Raw genomic sequence first — 15,788 nt, forward strand, 5'->3', positions numbered from 1 at the left:
TTTTTTTTTTTTAAATAAAATAAAAGTTTACTATGCAACTCATCAAATGAAATTAAAATAATTTTTGGTGTCATCAAAAACTGAAATGCTGTATTACACTACATATATAAATAACACTTTATTTATTTTCATGAAAATCATTAAAATTTTCATCGAAATTATTATCTTCATCATAATCATAATCATAATCATAATCACAATTATTACTATCATTAATTTTTTCAGTTATTTCTAAATTGTTTCTTCTTTTATTTAGTTTTTTCTGCCAAATAGTGTTATTTTTATAAAATTTTTCATAAATTTGTTTGTTGAATGGTATTAATTTATCAATTTTTTTCAATTTTTCAATATTATTATTATTATCATCATTCAACTCCCTAGAAGTAAATTTTTTTCTAATACTTATCGCTTGAATTCTTTGGGTGTATGCTGCATGGTCAAGACCTAACACATTATGTCTCATTTTAGGAAACTCGGCAGGAGGCTAAAATAAAAGAATGGTATTAAAAATTTATGAATGTCTTTTTTCTTCTCGATATTTTAATACTGAATTTAATGTAAAACCCTCATTGCAATTAATTAAGTTAAACAATTTTTGATTCGAAATGAAAGTAGTAGTTTTATAGTATTAAACAATAACAAAACTTTTAAGATGTTTTGTAAATATGAAATCAGGTTGAATACATACCGATTTTACTGCCTTAACCTCAGCAGTGTTTTCTATGGTTTCATTTATTTTTAAATTATCTAATATAGTATTGACATTCATCATATTTTCAAAATAAGTGTCTCTCACAAATTGAATTTTAGGGCATTTTCCCATAATTCTCGAGGCAACTATTTCATGTGTTAACTCGTTAGCTGCATTTTCTAAAATTGTCGCTGTAATTTCATGATTTTTTTTCGGTGAAGTCCAATATATAGAAGCAAATTTAAAATTATTACTTATTTGAACCTGTAAATTTTAAAACAAAGTTATTTATATATAAATAGTTTAAATTTTTTCACAATTAAGATTTTTTTTTAACTTACCTTAGTTATTTCTATTCCTAAACCTAACAGTTTTGACGAGTGATTTCCACTTGTCATTATGGCACTAATATTTTGCATAAAAGTTTTGTTTAATACAGATACTCTTTTTGAAGGTATTTTAGAATCTTCCATTGATAAATTACCAATTTTAACTGATTGGTTAGAATTGTTAACATTTTTTAACCTATAAAATAATGTATTAAATGTTAATTATTCAAATATTTTTTAAAAGATAAAATTAAGTGAGTTCAAACTGTTGTAAAAAAAAATAATTTAAAAGTCAATTTTATTGACAAAAATTTAAAAATAAGAAAATAGTAAAAAAAAACAAACAAACCCTTTAGTTTTGTCTTTAACCATTAACTTCTGAAAAATTTTTGCTTGGCGATTATTAAAATTATTCCAAATTTTTTTAACACGAAAATTCCCTTTCATAGGATACGACATTGTTGTTTTTTATAAAAACAATTTTTGATAAACTCGTTTTTTTCTTAATAATATTAATATATTACCATAATAATAACAAGTGTATGATTTACTATTATGGATTACAGTTGTGTTGATTACCTACTACTAGTGCGTGCAGGAGTAGCGCCAAATTTTAAATTATTAAAAGATTTAATTTTGTTTGTTGATTTTTCTTCAATTACTATTGTAAATTAATTTTTAACAAATTAAGTTTTAAGTATTTAAAATTATATTTTAAGATAGTACTAAGTTGATCAAATGAAATTAAATCATTTTTAAAAAATTTTTTAAAGGAAGAAATGAAAATAAACTTTTTTTTTTTTAAATGTACACATAACTAAAAAATAATTTAAAGATCTATTAATTACATACAGTGTTGGTTTTAATTATAAATACTATTAATTACAAATGTAAAAAATACAAATATTAATTTTCATATTTTTTTAACAATGAATTAACGAGATGATCTAATTTTGATGATATTCTAATAAAAAATAAATATCCTAAAAGTACAGAAGCTAATGACACAATGAAACTAATTCCCTCGAAAATAAATTTTGGTGTAAAAACCATCCATACCATCAAGTGCCTGCAATGAACTGCTGCTGCTAACATGCATGAAAAAATCTAAAAATATTGAAATGAGAAAAGCCTTAGACGAGCATTTTAATGTACAAATTAAATTTAACAAAAAAAAATAATCAAACACTTACTCGTGTTCCGTGAAATAATATATACTTGGTTGAAAGTTTTAATAGTGCATACTGAGTCAAATCTTTTCTGTCGTGTAAACAAATGTCTCCTTCAATGAATTCCATTTTTCCTCTTTTTCTAATATCTTTACCTAAAAAACGCATCGATGACCTGTACCATTTTGGTAACATTACAGATAAAGTAAAAGGTGCTATCAATATCGATGGAAGTAATAGACCACTGATAATATATGAACTAAATGTATTAACACCTGAAAAAAGATCAAACCGATTAATTAGAAAATTTTCAAATCTAAAAACCAGATTTAATTTTAAAAATTAAATTTTATATGAATGCCTTATTAAAAAAAAAAATAAAATTTACCAACTAATAGTCCAGGTATAATATTAGATGAAAACTGACCATTCGTACCAATGAAAGCTGCATTCCAATATATACCAGAAAATGTTGGTTGATGACCGGTTCCATAAAAAAAATAAGATGACATTAATCCCCAACTTAATACGTAAGACCAAGGTACATGAAACAATTGATCTGAAATGTAAATTACAATCATTCATAAACAATTCAAAAAAAATATATTAATCTCATTTGTAAATTTTAACTCACTTGAAATTAAAGCACCCTCAAGACGAGAATATGCTAAAATTGTAAGTAATACTCCTATGACAGCAAACATTAAAACCACTGAACATGCTAAAGTATCTCCTAATAGTAGCATGATAAATAATGATATAAATTCTCCTAATACCACAAACACAGAGCTGTAAGCTGTCGCCAAGCCATATACTAATGTCGTTTTATTTTTAGTAGTACTACTACCTTCAGAATCGTCTGAATTATGAAAAACTTTTTTTACCTAAAAAAATTTTAAAAAAAGATTTTTATGTTTTCGTTAAAAGTTTATTATTTATCTTATACAAGTATTTGTTACCTGATGAAAAATTTGTGGTATAATATTTTCATTCCCATAAACAGATAATACATCTGATTTGTTTTCTAAGACATACACACATATTGGTTGCAGGAACAAGAAGAAAATAGTTATCCCTATAAGAGCGAATACCGTCCATGGTAATATTTGAAGTTGCCAAGGAACAATAATTTTGCTTCTAGCCTCTTTTGGCAATCCCAGCAACACCCAGAAACCGCCTAAACAAACTACAATAACACTAGGAGCATATCGAACCAAAATAATTGTGATTGAAAATCCAACTAAGTTTCCACAACTCCTCAGCCAAATTCGAATTATTGAAACAAAAAGTGCCAAGACGATTAATGTTGTAAGAGCACCAAAATTTCCATTTCCCGATTTAAATGCTGATCTAATACTATCTGTGGCTACAATACACCATTTCTGTTCTTCTCGACATCTAAAAAAATAATTTATATTATATATAATAGTGAAAACAATTAAAAATTTAACAATAAAAAATTCAAAATTAAGAAAAAAATTATTTAATAAACAATAGAAATTATTATTATTATTACCTCCAATAACTTTGTGACACTTTCAGCAAAAGAGTAAAAATTAAAATTAAAATTAATGGTTTGAATTTTGGATGATTTATAATTTTTGAAAACCAGTAATTTTTTTCAGTTTTGTTTTTAGCATTTTCAGTGGCTTGCACACTTATGTTAAAAACAATAAGCCAAACTACTGTGTTTAGCATGAACAACAAAACAGTTCCTTCTTCTACAACAAAACTGTTTGAAAACATTAAAAGTAACGAACAAAGATGTATAAATCTAGTGAAAATGTTCAACCAATCCCGATTTCTGTAGGTATTAAACCACAGCATTGTGATTTCATCCCAATTTTGTACCACCACAACAGCCATTATTAACATTGATATACTTAAAGTAGAAACATAAGTCAATAGAAACATATCATCTACTGTTTTAAAATATTGTAAAACTGTACTCATTATTACACATGAAAATGCTGAGCCGTAGGCAAACCATAAAAAATATCCATCAAGTACAGCATTAAAGTGAGTGCAAGGAATTCCTTCAACAATAAAAAATGTGAATGCTACCAGTAAAAATGTTAAAACAAGTCCTCTAGACATGGAAAAGGAATCAAATTGCACCCACACTTCCTCACATAATTCTCTTACAAAATTAAGAAATTCTATGACTGATTTATGATAAACTTTAAAACTTTTATAATTGTTTACTGTGCTTAGTTTTGATTTTAATGAATGAAATTTTTCTAGTAAATTTGAAATTTTTCCTTTAGAAAAAGGATGTATTTGAGTAGAATAAGTATTAACATAAAGCATAATTTGTTCAATGTTTATGGATAAAATATTCAGAGCATATTGGATTTCTGATTCGGATGACTGTTCACTTAATTGAAAATCACTGGGTAAAGCTGATAAAATTACTTTTCCTAAATTAGAAAAAGGCATAGCAAAACCTAGAGTTGCAGCTAGAGTTGGAACAAGATCAACTTGATAAACTGATTCTGTTTCTAGTTCATGATTTTTTGAAAGAAAAGGCAATGGTGAATAAACAAACAAAGCAGATGTAACTTCGTCACTACTCTCTCCTCCATGATCTCCACTGGAAGTCATTCCATGATCACCAATAACAAATAATATTGTATTTTCATCTATGGTGTCAACAACACTTCTGAAATAATAAAATATAAATATGTATTACTTAAGTTTTTTATTATTTTATTAATGTTTTACTAATTTTGGCTAATACTTACTTAATTACTTCATTCATTTGCTTTAATTTTCTAGTCATTTCTGAGTGGTAGGGTCCGTATTTGTGCCCACAATGGTCAACTCCTAAGAAATGAGCGATAAGTAAACTCCAGTCCTTTTCTTGTAGTTCAGGTTTTAAATGATTCATAATTCCAGTATCTACTGTATCCAAGTCCCAAACATTAAAAGATGGATAGGGATATTGCCTTTTAAATCTTCCAGGATAAAGAGAAGTCCATGTATCATCACCCATAAAAATCACATTTTTGTTCTGGTCTAAAAGTTGATCTATTATATTGTCTTCATTAATTTCCGGAGTCGCAAAATTTGAACCTATATCTATAAATGTTGGAAGGCTTCCTGTGGTGAGACCCTTCAATCGTTGCATGGTCGTTGTAGGTGGATTTGCAATGAATTTATACAAAAGTGAATTGTTTGGCAAAGTGGTTAGTAACTCATTGATAATTGTTAAACGGTTTTGAAAAGGTAGTAAATTATCATTATTTATAGAACTATTATATTGAGCAAAGTCATATCTTAAAGCATCTATGATGAGAAGAACAACTTTTTTACTGGATTCTGTACATTGTTTTTTTGTGTTTTCTCGTAATTTTAGCTGATTTTTATCCATACATTCTAAATACAGCTGAGTGTTTTCAAGAGAAGGAGCTTCCCTTGATAACTTTTGAAATCTACTACAATCTAAATTTTCAATACATGTTGATTTTTGAAGCAAGGTTTGCCGATTTAAAAGAAATCCCCTTGTAAATAAAAGTATGCCGCAAATAAAAAGATACGAGAGCCACAGTAAAAACAAAAAATATTTCCATGACTTGCTCATAATGAAAATAAATTTAAAAAGTCATTCAAAATCTTTTACATCGCTAAGCGAAAACTTTTTTTTTTTATATTTAGGTGTTATCCATATTTATTTCAAGTTGTCGCAGCCTCCGCTATAACGTAGTTAAGCAGGCACTGTAAAAATTTTTTAAAATTATTTTCCATTTCGTGTTAACTTAAAAGTATTTTTTTTATTGAAAAAAAGCGTAGTTTTAGCCTCGACAGATACCCAGCAAGCAAAGAATTGTGTTCAGATCATCACAATCCTGTTGATGCAGGATATCCCTCAAAACTAATGCAAAATTATTCATTGACGTTTTTGAAATTATTTTAAGGTAAGAAAATTTAGGCTTTTATAACGAAATTGTTTAATTATTAAATAATTATAAACAATTATTAGTTTATTTTATTGTGAAATATAAACGATTTGCACAAAATTATTGGGTACAAGTATAAAAATTTAAACTTTAAGTAAATATAATCAGTATAAATCAAACTAAAATTAATTTTAGCATTTTTTTTTCTTCTCCATTTTATTAAGTTTTAATAATTTACTCATAATTTATGTATCATTTTTAACGCCGTACAAATTTTGCAAATATTCTCTAGTTTTAGATAAAAAGAAGGCTGGATTATTTGGATTTTCCGTGGGTTCAGTCGGTGAAATTTTAAATTGATGAGCCATGTTTGAAGGTGAAGGTGAATTAAAAATTTCAGTTAAATTACTTAACAATTTAGAATTATTTTCAGGCTCATTCGTGAAAATTAAAATCTTTTCTACTTTAACTAATTTATCAAAAATTTCACTTAAAACATCAATTTGTTTTTGAACAGGTGCTACAGGATCTACTGTTGGCATGGGTTTAGGGCCCCATGGTTTTTTAAAAGTTTTACCAGTAGGGCCATAATAAGGTAGGGTTGATGACATTGCATCTTTTTGAGCTTTAATTGCATCAGTAAAAGCTACAATCATACTGTTTTTTAGGTCGCTTAATTCATTAATAACCATATCAATGGCTTCCTCTTTGAAAGAAAATTTTGCTAAGCTTTCTGGTACGAAATCCGAGCTTCTCTTATCGAAATCTGAAGCCACGTCTGGTTTGCTATTAGAATTCGCGGCATTTAAGGCATCGGTAAGTTTGTCTAAGTACATATTCATTTTGGCAGCATAGAGATACTGCGGGATCATGTAATTAAACCCTAATGGATTAAATAATATCGATCTGGTAGGTTTTTCGGATTCGGGAAATTTCCCTTTATCAAAACTACAACAACATTCTACAATAAATTCTTTTACGTCATCAAAATTTGTTTTTTCTAAATATTCCGTTGGTTTTACAGTTGTCGGGGCTGGTGTTGAAACTCTATGAAGTAACTCGTCAAGAAAAGTTGATCTTTTGAATTTTTTCCCCGTACTACTTTTACTTTTTCCGGATTTATCTGCGTATTTTTGAGCCTCTGCCGTTTCATTAAAAGCTTTTATCAAAAAATCAAAAAATTCATCTAGTTTTGCAACATAATCCATTTCTTTCAACTTTGATTTACTCGTTGGTGAAACAGTCGTCGTTAAATCAGTGAAAAAACTGTCATCTGTAGTACTATTTAAAATTTTTATCAACTTATCAATACAATCGTATGATTTTTCAGAAGAAACTTCTGATGTTTTACTTTTAGATTTAGTTTTTTTATTAACTAATTTATTACTTGGTTCAGAATCAAGTATACTACGTTTGCTCAAAGTCGTATCTTTCATGTTACTTTCCAAATCACTTAATAAAGATTGCAAAAGAAGAGTATCCAACATATCTTTTAGTACTTTTTTGGCTTTAGGTGGTTTCGTTGGTTTAGGAGGTTTTGGAGTCTTGGGTAGCTTAACAAAAGGAAACCAAAAATCTGGAGGAACAATTGTAGGTTTAGTAGTTACAGGCGTTAAATCCCCGGTTTCCTGTGTTTTATCCGTTTCAGGACTAGCTGTAGCATTTAGAGTTTTGAATAAAGTTTTCATAAAATCATATTTTTTTTTAATAAAATACGATGAGTCCAAAATTGGTGTTTCGGTAGATGAATCATCTGACAAAGCGCTTCTCTTAAAAATTTCATACATTCCTCCTGCAGGACTTCCATAAGCATTTGATAAATTATTCAAAAATTTTTCTTTTTTCGTTTTAAAAAAAGTATCAACGGGTTCAACCCCATTTAGAAACATTTCTCTTGATGATGAAAAAGTGGGTTTACCAGTTCGCGTTAAGGAAAAATCTGAAGGCTTGGCAAAAACGTTGTTGACACTAGATTTGGGAAAAAAGGGATAATCAAAAAAAGGATTAAAATACGATGATTTTGTTAAAGGCACAGCGACCATACCATTTCCTGAAGGTAGATCGCGTTTCGTTTCTGAAAGAAAAAACGTTAAAATTGCCATTTTCTTACAATTTTATTCATAAAATTTTACAGTTAATGAATACAAAAAAAAATCAGTTCCTTTTTTTTTTTTTAATAAGGAGCGAATGAAATTTCAACTGTACTCAATATTCTATTTTTCATTAAAAAGTTTTAAAAAAAAAGAATAGAGATTTTAAAATTAATATAAATTTTTTATACTAAGGCGAATAAATGAAAAACGTTGTTGAAGAGTTTTTGTGATACAAATAAAAAAAAAAAAAAAATAAAATAGTGAATATTTAATAATGAATAATTCAAAGCAGTATCAAATAAAAGGTAATATTTAATTTAGATTAATAAAAAAAAAATTAAATAATTGCTTACCACCAAATATTTTTTTGATTGTTTCCTCATTTTTGTCAATATTTGAGGCTGAAAAAACTTGGCACAAAAAAACAATGAAAATTAAGCACTTTATCAAACTGCCATCACAGTAAGTTAACATTTTGCAGAGTGGAATTAAACTAAATTTTCAATAATCATCTGGAGCCCTTATATACACATATTTGAAAAAAAGATTAAACCTCTTAAAAACAGATGTTTTTCTTTTCTTTTTTTTTTTTATCCCATAAAAAAAAATATTAAGAAATATTTTGTAGACAATTTTTTTTTTTTTTTTTTTAATTTTTAAACCGTACTTGTTGGCAGGTTTATTGTAATATTAATAATTAACATTGTTAATTTATATTGTAATTAATTGTATTGAAGAATAATTTTAAAAATTTTAATTTTTAGTTGTGAAAGGAGCCATTCCTACAAAAGAAGATTTGGAAGGTTTTGTGTCTTTCTTGGTTATTTTAAAGAACTACTACAGAGACAATTTAGAAATACCCAGAACTATTATTCAATTGTTACACATATATCAATCTGATCAAGGTCTAGATGAATATTTAAGGGTAGGATTATAATGTTTATGTATATAAAATTAAAGGAATAAATGGTATTTTCAATCGTTTTTAATCGTCAATGATTATAATAATGATTCTAATAATAACGAATGGAGTACCTGTGATTTTAAAATACTAATAAAAAAAAAAAAAAAAATTTGAATTACAGTTATCCAGATTAATTTGTTTTCTTCTTATTGATTTTCCCGAAGAATTTGTAACGTATTTAATATCAATAATACCACCTCCAGAACATATTCCAAGAGAAATAGTCAAAAGAGAAATATATAAATCAACGGGGAAAAGGCTGTTATTTACTCCGGCATTTCATTCCAGGTTTTTTTAATTTTTTTTTATAAATAATAAGTCCTAATTTATTTATTTATCAAAATTAAGTTTATTAATTTATTATTATTTTATATATTTTTAGGTTAAAAGATTTTGAAAACTAATTAAATAAATAATTATTATTAAACAGTATGCAGATAATGTGCATTTTTTAATTATTGTTTTAAAAAGAAACGGCCAACAAATAAAAAAGAAAATAATATTGAGTCATAGTTTTGACCTTTGCCAATAAGTCCATAAAGCAAGATTTTGGGAAAAAAAAGTTTTATTTTTTCTATTATTATTATTATTAATATTTTTCTAATTGAAAAATGATTTTTAATTTAGAATTTAAAGTTTTTTAATATCTGCATAAATTGTTCGAATGAAGTTGAAAAATTTTAAAAATCAGTATTTTTTTTAATATAGTATTATAATTTTTTAAAATTTATTTGAATATGAATTCATTCATAAATCATCTGGAGTTTTAAGGTAAATTTTAAATTTAATTTTATTGTTTTCATTTATTTTTATTTTTTTTTAATTTGAAAGTTAATATACGTGTAAACGTTATTTGAAACACGCTGGTGAGTTATTATTATTTGTAAAGAGTTAAAAATATTTGTATAGAATTTTATTGAATAATTTTCAAGTTAATAAAGTTTGTGTAAATCAATTTTTGTATAAAAATTTTTAATCGATTAAATTTTTTGTTGTTGTTTTACAAAAACAGGTAAAAACTACATTTTAACGCCCTTCAAATATACATTTACACCTGCATCTATATTTACAAAGAACGAGTTGGAAAATCTTCCTGTTTAGTATTATCTACCTAGATGAGAAAATGAAAACTCGAAGATTTTTGTTTTTTTTTTTTTTTAAATTATGAGGTTGTAAGGCATGGAAGGTCACGGTCATGCTCTTAACGAGATAAATCGTTAATTTAAAAAAAAAAAAAAAACGACCTCTGGACATTAGCATTTAAGACTTAAAGGCAGTGAATATTTTTTTTTTTTGCATTTTTTAAAAAAATTTTTTAAACTTATTTTTTATTTCCAGATTAATTTGAGTTTTTTCAATTAGAGAAATAATTTTAGGCTGAGGTAAGTTGCACAATTATGCATGGTCTATATATAATAATCATTTAATTCATCATCATCATCATCATCATCGTAATTACACATTTCCTCTCTTGCTTCATCTTTGCGTTAGTTACAAATATTATTCTGTGTGTGTTAATAAAATATTTTTTTATTTTTTTATATTTATAAATTATTTTACGGATGGATCATTAAAAAAAAAAAATCAGGACGAGTGTATTCAAGAACAAATTATATTTATACACTTTGACCTATTGTTATTGGACTGATACAATAATTATTTGATTAAATAAAGATCTACACAATATTAGGTTTGAATTTTTTATTTATAATTTTTTTTTTATTTATTATAAAATTATTTTTTATTTGTTAAAATATTATTAAAAAAAACTTTTCAGTATTTTCAAAAAATTTATATTTGAGTAAATAAAAAAAATATAATATTAATATTAATTATTTAGGAATATTATATTTTTAGGAAGATATTATAAAAAAAAAAAAAATTATTTGATTGACCTCAATGAATTGGATTTTATTTTCACAATTGATTAATAATAATAATAATAATAAATAGATTGACGATAAAAAAATGTCAAAGTTCGTTTTTTCATCAATCGATAATTATTATTAAAAGACAGTTTGTAAAAATTTGTTGCATAAAATTAATTTTTTAAAAAAAATTTTGTGTATTAAAAAATGAACAAATTAGGATTTTTAAAACTTTTTATACTTTGCCAAACTTGGACGTCAGTTGTCTATGGGTAATTAATATTAAAAAATTCATTCTTTAAAATATACATCTACTTGTGTAAACTTGAAAATTTTTGTAAAAATATAAATTTCAGAGGATTTATTTTTACTGCACCTAAAATATTTTTATCTGGACACGATGAAAATGTTTGTATCTCATTTAAAAATGATGTTAACGTTGCGGAAGTTAAAGTTGCAATACTACAGTTGAAAGAAGATATAGAAATTGCGTTGGCTGTTGAAAAAATAACAGAATTTGATTATGGTAAATCTCATCATTTACGTATATTTTATATTTTTTTTAAATTTTATAGGTTAAAAATGAAAATTTATTAATTTATAATCTCAATTTTAATTGAACATAATTATTATTATTATTTTTTTTATTTTTTCAATTCAGTAAGAATTTATTTATAAAAATTAGTATTCGTGTAATTTATAATGAAAACAACTAAATTTCTAGTTTGCCTTCAAGAAAAGTACTTCAATTATCCCATTATTAATTTTTTTCTTTTTTTTTTTTTTTTTTTCAATTAATTAATAATGTGTTCATTAAAACAAATTTTTTTTTACAGATGGAAAATGTTTTAAAATTTCTATGCCTCGTACAAAAGTAAAAAAAGGACGTTTGCAGTTGACAGTTCGTTTAAAAACAGAAGGTGATTTAAATATTAATTATGTGCAACATATTTCGATTGAAACGAATCCGGATATTACGTTTATCCAAACGGATAAGCCTCTTTATAACGGCGGTCAACTTGTTCAATTTAGAATATTTACTTTAAAATCTGATTTGAAACCAGATAACGACCCGGTAAGTAATTGAAAAATGTATTGAAATTTAAAAAAAAAAGCCCAAATAATTAAATATATAAATAAATAATTGTTTTCAGATCGATAAAATATGGATTGAAAATCCCAGTGGGATTCATTTGACGCAATGGTTGAATGAATTCAACAGTAAAGGAATCATAAATAAAACGTTTCAACTCTCTAAAGAACCGATTTTCGGAAAATGGTCCATAAAAATGAAAAAAAAAAATAGTGACGTCATTGTAAAAAATTTTTTCGTCGAAAATTACATTTTACCTAAATTTTCGGTTTTGATTAAATCTCCGGAATATATAACGAACACGGCTAATTTAACCATTTGCGCCAAGTAAGATTTTAATACGTTTAATTTTTTTTTTTTTAAAATAATTAATTTCGTTTTTAATTGGAAATTAAATAATTATTAAAGGTATCATTTTGGTGAGCCTGTACACGGCAATGTCATTCTCCAATATTTCATAAAGTGTACCTTTTCTTATTATTGTCAAGAAAAAGCATCTTCCGTTACACAAAACCTGAGGCTGGGTGTTGATGGCTGCTTGCAACATGAAATTTCTTTAAAGAATCCTTCAAATTTTGCTCACAGTCTTATAATAAATGCAACCGTAACCGAAGATGGAACTTATTTAAGAGGAAAAGCTTTTTCGAAAATAAATATAAGAAATTCTAAATTTAGTAATTATCCTGAATTTTCTTTGGATACGGTAAAGAAAAAATTCAAACCAGGATTACCATTTACTGGAAAGGTATGTTTTAGTAATAATTGAGAATACAACAAATTAAGATAAAATATATATATGTGAATATATTTCAGGTCATGATGAAAATGGCATCACTAAGTCGAGAACAATTAATCGTCTGCTTGGATTCAAACGAAATAATCAATTGCAAAGAATTATTTTTAAAAAACGGGACATCAAAATTTCTTATTTCTCCTATAAATATTTCAGATGAAAAAAATTTTAGAATTTCAATAAAAGTATGTATTTTCTTTTTCTATTAGTTTTTCACGTGACACAACAATTAAAATTAACACATAAAAAATTATATTTAGGTACGAAATTCTAAAGATAATTTATTGACAAAAGTGGAAGAAACAAAATTGAGTTTGGTTCCTTGGTACTCACCATCCGGAAGTTATTTACAAATAGAAAAACTTACAACGGACAAGTTCACGTGTAACCAGAATGGAAAATTTAAAGTTTTATATACTTCATCCGATAACGATGTGAAATTTCATTATTTGGTAAGTTATTGGTCAATTTATTTTCCTTAGAATCAAGGCATTATAGTTGCGTGTATTATTGAACCTTAATTTTTTTTTTTTCAGGTTAAATCTAGAGGTGTTATTTTGTCTGCAGGAACTCTTGATAAGTTTTCTGCTGATGCAAAATTATATGAAGTTGAAGAAGGAATTAGTATTTTAAATGAAGGAAATTTAAAAAATGTTAAACAATTCGAATTTGAAATATTTATATCTTCTTTAATGTCTCCTTATGCTAATGTAATAATATATTTCATAACAAAAGATGGAGAAGTAGTAGCCGATACATTTTTAATACCCGTTGAAAAATGTTTACCGAATCGCGTAAGAATTATATTAAATAAATTTTCCACTCTTTTTTTGATACTTTGGAAAATAATTTATTTAATAATAAAAAAAATTATTTATTTATTTTCAGGTTAAAACAAAATGGAGTAAAGGTGTTACTTCTCCCGGATCAAATAATAATTTTCAAATAGAAACTTTTCAAAATTCAATTTGCGCTCTTTCGATAACCGATAAAAGTGTTCACATGTTTTCAAATTTGAACGAAGTAAATTCCGATAAAGTTTTTAAAGAATTGGAAAAATTTGCAAACAAACCTGATTTTCTCACCGAAACCACGAGCGAACATTGCCAACAAAATAAAGGTACGCAATTGTAATTTTTTAAATAAATAATTAATTTCACATTAAAAAAAAAAAAAAAAAAACTTTTAGAAATGAATAATCAATTTATTGATGGGAAAATGGAAGCTTTATCCGAACCGAAGCCTCTGGATTCTCGATTTGTTGATTCCCTTCAAGCTTTTAAGGTAAAAAAAAAAGTTTTTGATTTTTTTTTTTTTTTTTTTGACGAGAAAAAAATTTTAATTTTTATGTAATTTACATTAAATGTGATTTGTTTTTATTATTATTATTATTATTTCTTCATTTTTATATTTATTTAAGAGAATTTCATTTAAGATAAAAGATAAACAGTGAATATCAGATGAGTTTTTTTTTAAAAACAACAATATATTTCTAGTCATAAATTCCCAAATTTTTGATCAGGTCCTTGACTTGGTTCGTTTTACCAGGATTTTGGAGCATTGGTCATCACCGATCTAAAGTTAGAAACTAGACCGTGTGCGTTCAGAAACCAAGATTCACAGGCTAACGTAACGACCAAAAACTCTGGAATGGGTGTTTTTGGTAAATGTCATTTTTAAAAAAAAATTTTTTCTCATTGTTCTTTTATTACATCGTAATTGAAAAAATTTTTTTTTAGATAATAAGGTTGAGAATATAACATTATTCAAAGCTGAAGAATTTCCAGACGCGGTAGAATCAAATAAAAGGGAATCCCCTTACGCTTACGAACTGAGAACTTTTTTCCCGGAAACTTGGATATGGGATTTAATAAATATAGAGTAAGAAGATATTTACGGAATTATTTATTTGATCGGAACCGAATTTAAATTTGGCTTCTTTTTTTTTAAAAGAAAAAATCTACAGGAAAATATAAAATTTTAAATTTCAGTTCTTCCGGAATAGCAAAATTAGACTATAAGGTTCCACACACCGTCACCGAATGGCTAACCAATACAATTTGTCTGTCATCGGAAAAAGGTTTAGGAATTGCCGAACATTCGAGATTGACTACATATCAACCTTTTTTTCTTCACTTTTTTATTCCTCATACATTGCATAAAAGAGAAATATTTCACATGTTTGTTTCCGTTTTCAATTACGAATCTACCGAACTGCCAGTAAACTCTTGTTTTTTTTTTTTTTAAATTAAAAAATTTTTCCTGTTTGTTAATTAATTATATTGATAAGATTTTTTTTTTTTTTAGATAAAAATAAAGTATATTTCTACGGCAAATTTCAATTCAAAGTCTGACGAAGTTGCTTTTTACTGCATCAAAGCTAAAACAAAAATAGTTCATCGATTCGTATTGGAAGCGGTCAAATTGGGAGAAGCGGAAATAGCAGTTAAAGGAGAAATAGATTTACATTTTAAAGGAAACTGTAACAAAGTTAATTTTTCAAAAAGGTTTTTGATTAAGGAACTCCTCATCTTAATAACTCGAATAAGTAAAATTTTTTATTATCACAATTTAAATTTTTCCAGCGATGTGGTGATAAAAAAAACGATGGTAAAACACGAAGGAATTTTAATGGAAGAAAATAAGTCTGGATTTATTTGCGGGGAAAGTTCAAATTTTTATGATAAAATTGATTGGACGATTAGAGTTCCGCCGGAAATTGTCGAAAGTTCCGTTTCGGTTGATGCGTTTGTATCGGGAGATATTTTAGGGCCAACTTTAAAAGTAATTGTATTTTATTATTATTATTATTATTATTATATGTATTATTTTTTACAACAAGATAATTAAAATTTAATTTTTTTAACTTCTTGTAGAATATTAATCACT

General features: G+C 25.9%; 4 protein-coding genes across 4 annotated transcripts in view; 1 reads left to right on the forward strand and 3 right to left on the reverse strand.

The window, feature by feature from the left end:
• Window positions 1-369: 369 nt before the first annotated feature.
• On the reverse strand, window positions 370-1,479 carry Phum_PHUM289680 (Ribosome-binding factor A, putative; the record flags this gene model as incomplete). Its single annotated transcript, XM_002426965.1, has 5 exons — window positions 370-377; window positions 403-484; window positions 689-955; window positions 1,033-1,216; window positions 1,370-1,479. 5 exons carry the CDS (start codon window positions 1,477-1,479, stop codon window positions 370-372), a joined length of 651 nt encoding a protein of 216 aa, XP_002427010.1.
• A 447-nt stretch (window positions 1,480-1,926) lies between these two features.
• Phum_PHUM289690 (GPI ethanolamine phosphate transferase, putative) lies at window positions 1,927-5,772 on the reverse strand (the record flags this gene model as incomplete). Its single annotated transcript, XM_002426966.1, has 7 exons — window positions 1,927-2,127; window positions 2,214-2,464; window positions 2,578-2,748; window positions 2,824-3,073; window positions 3,149-3,587; window positions 3,706-4,851; window positions 4,934-5,772. The coding sequence occupies 7 exons, from the start codon at window positions 5,770-5,772 to the stop codon at window positions 1,927-1,929; spliced, it is 3,297 nt and encodes a 1,098-aa protein (XP_002427011.1).
• A 561-nt stretch (window positions 5,773-6,333) lies between these two features.
• On the reverse strand, window positions 6,334-8,190 carry Phum_PHUM289700 (uncharacterized protein; the record flags this gene model as incomplete). Its single annotated transcript, XM_002426967.1, has 2 exons — window positions 6,334-6,557; window positions 6,579-8,190. 2 exons carry the CDS (start codon window positions 8,188-8,190, stop codon window positions 6,334-6,336), a joined length of 1,836 nt encoding a protein of 611 aa, XP_002427012.1.
• A 3,030-nt stretch (window positions 8,191-11,220) lies between these two features.
• The window catches only part of Phum_PHUM289710 (Ovostatin precursor, putative), a gene marked incomplete at both ends in the record, with an annotated part of 7,327 nt that continues 2,759 nt past the window's right edge, over window positions 11,221-15,788 (forward strand). The window contains 15 exons of the mRNA XM_002426968.1: window positions 11,221-11,270; window positions 11,370-11,539; window positions 11,850-12,088; window positions 12,168-12,433; window positions 12,515-12,851; window positions 12,920-13,084; window positions 13,160-13,351; window positions 13,436-13,693; window positions 13,788-14,019; window positions 14,089-14,183; window positions 14,448-14,562; window positions 14,639-14,780; window positions 14,891-15,119; window positions 15,207-15,406; window positions 15,485-15,683. Of these exons, the coding sequence (XP_002427013.1) occupies window positions 11,221-11,270; window positions 11,370-11,539; window positions 11,850-12,088; window positions 12,168-12,433; window positions 12,515-12,851; window positions 12,920-13,084; window positions 13,160-13,351; window positions 13,436-13,693; window positions 13,788-14,019; window positions 14,089-14,183; window positions 14,448-14,562; window positions 14,639-14,780; window positions 14,891-15,119; window positions 15,207-15,406; window positions 15,485-15,683 (2,889 nt within the window). The remainder of the gene's footprint in view (window positions 11,271-11,369; window positions 11,540-11,849; window positions 12,089-12,167; window positions 12,434-12,514; window positions 12,852-12,919; window positions 13,085-13,159; window positions 13,352-13,435; window positions 13,694-13,787; window positions 14,020-14,088; window positions 14,184-14,447; window positions 14,563-14,638; window positions 14,781-14,890; window positions 15,120-15,206; window positions 15,407-15,484; window positions 15,684-15,788) is intronic.

The sequence above is a fragment of the Pediculus humanus genome, genomic scaffold (assembly GCF_000006295.1).
Source record: "Pediculus humanus corporis 1103172107670 genomic scaffold, whole genome shotgun sequence".
NCBI classification, from domain to species: Eukaryota; Metazoa; Arthropoda; class Insecta; order Psocodea; family Pediculidae; genus Pediculus; species Pediculus humanus.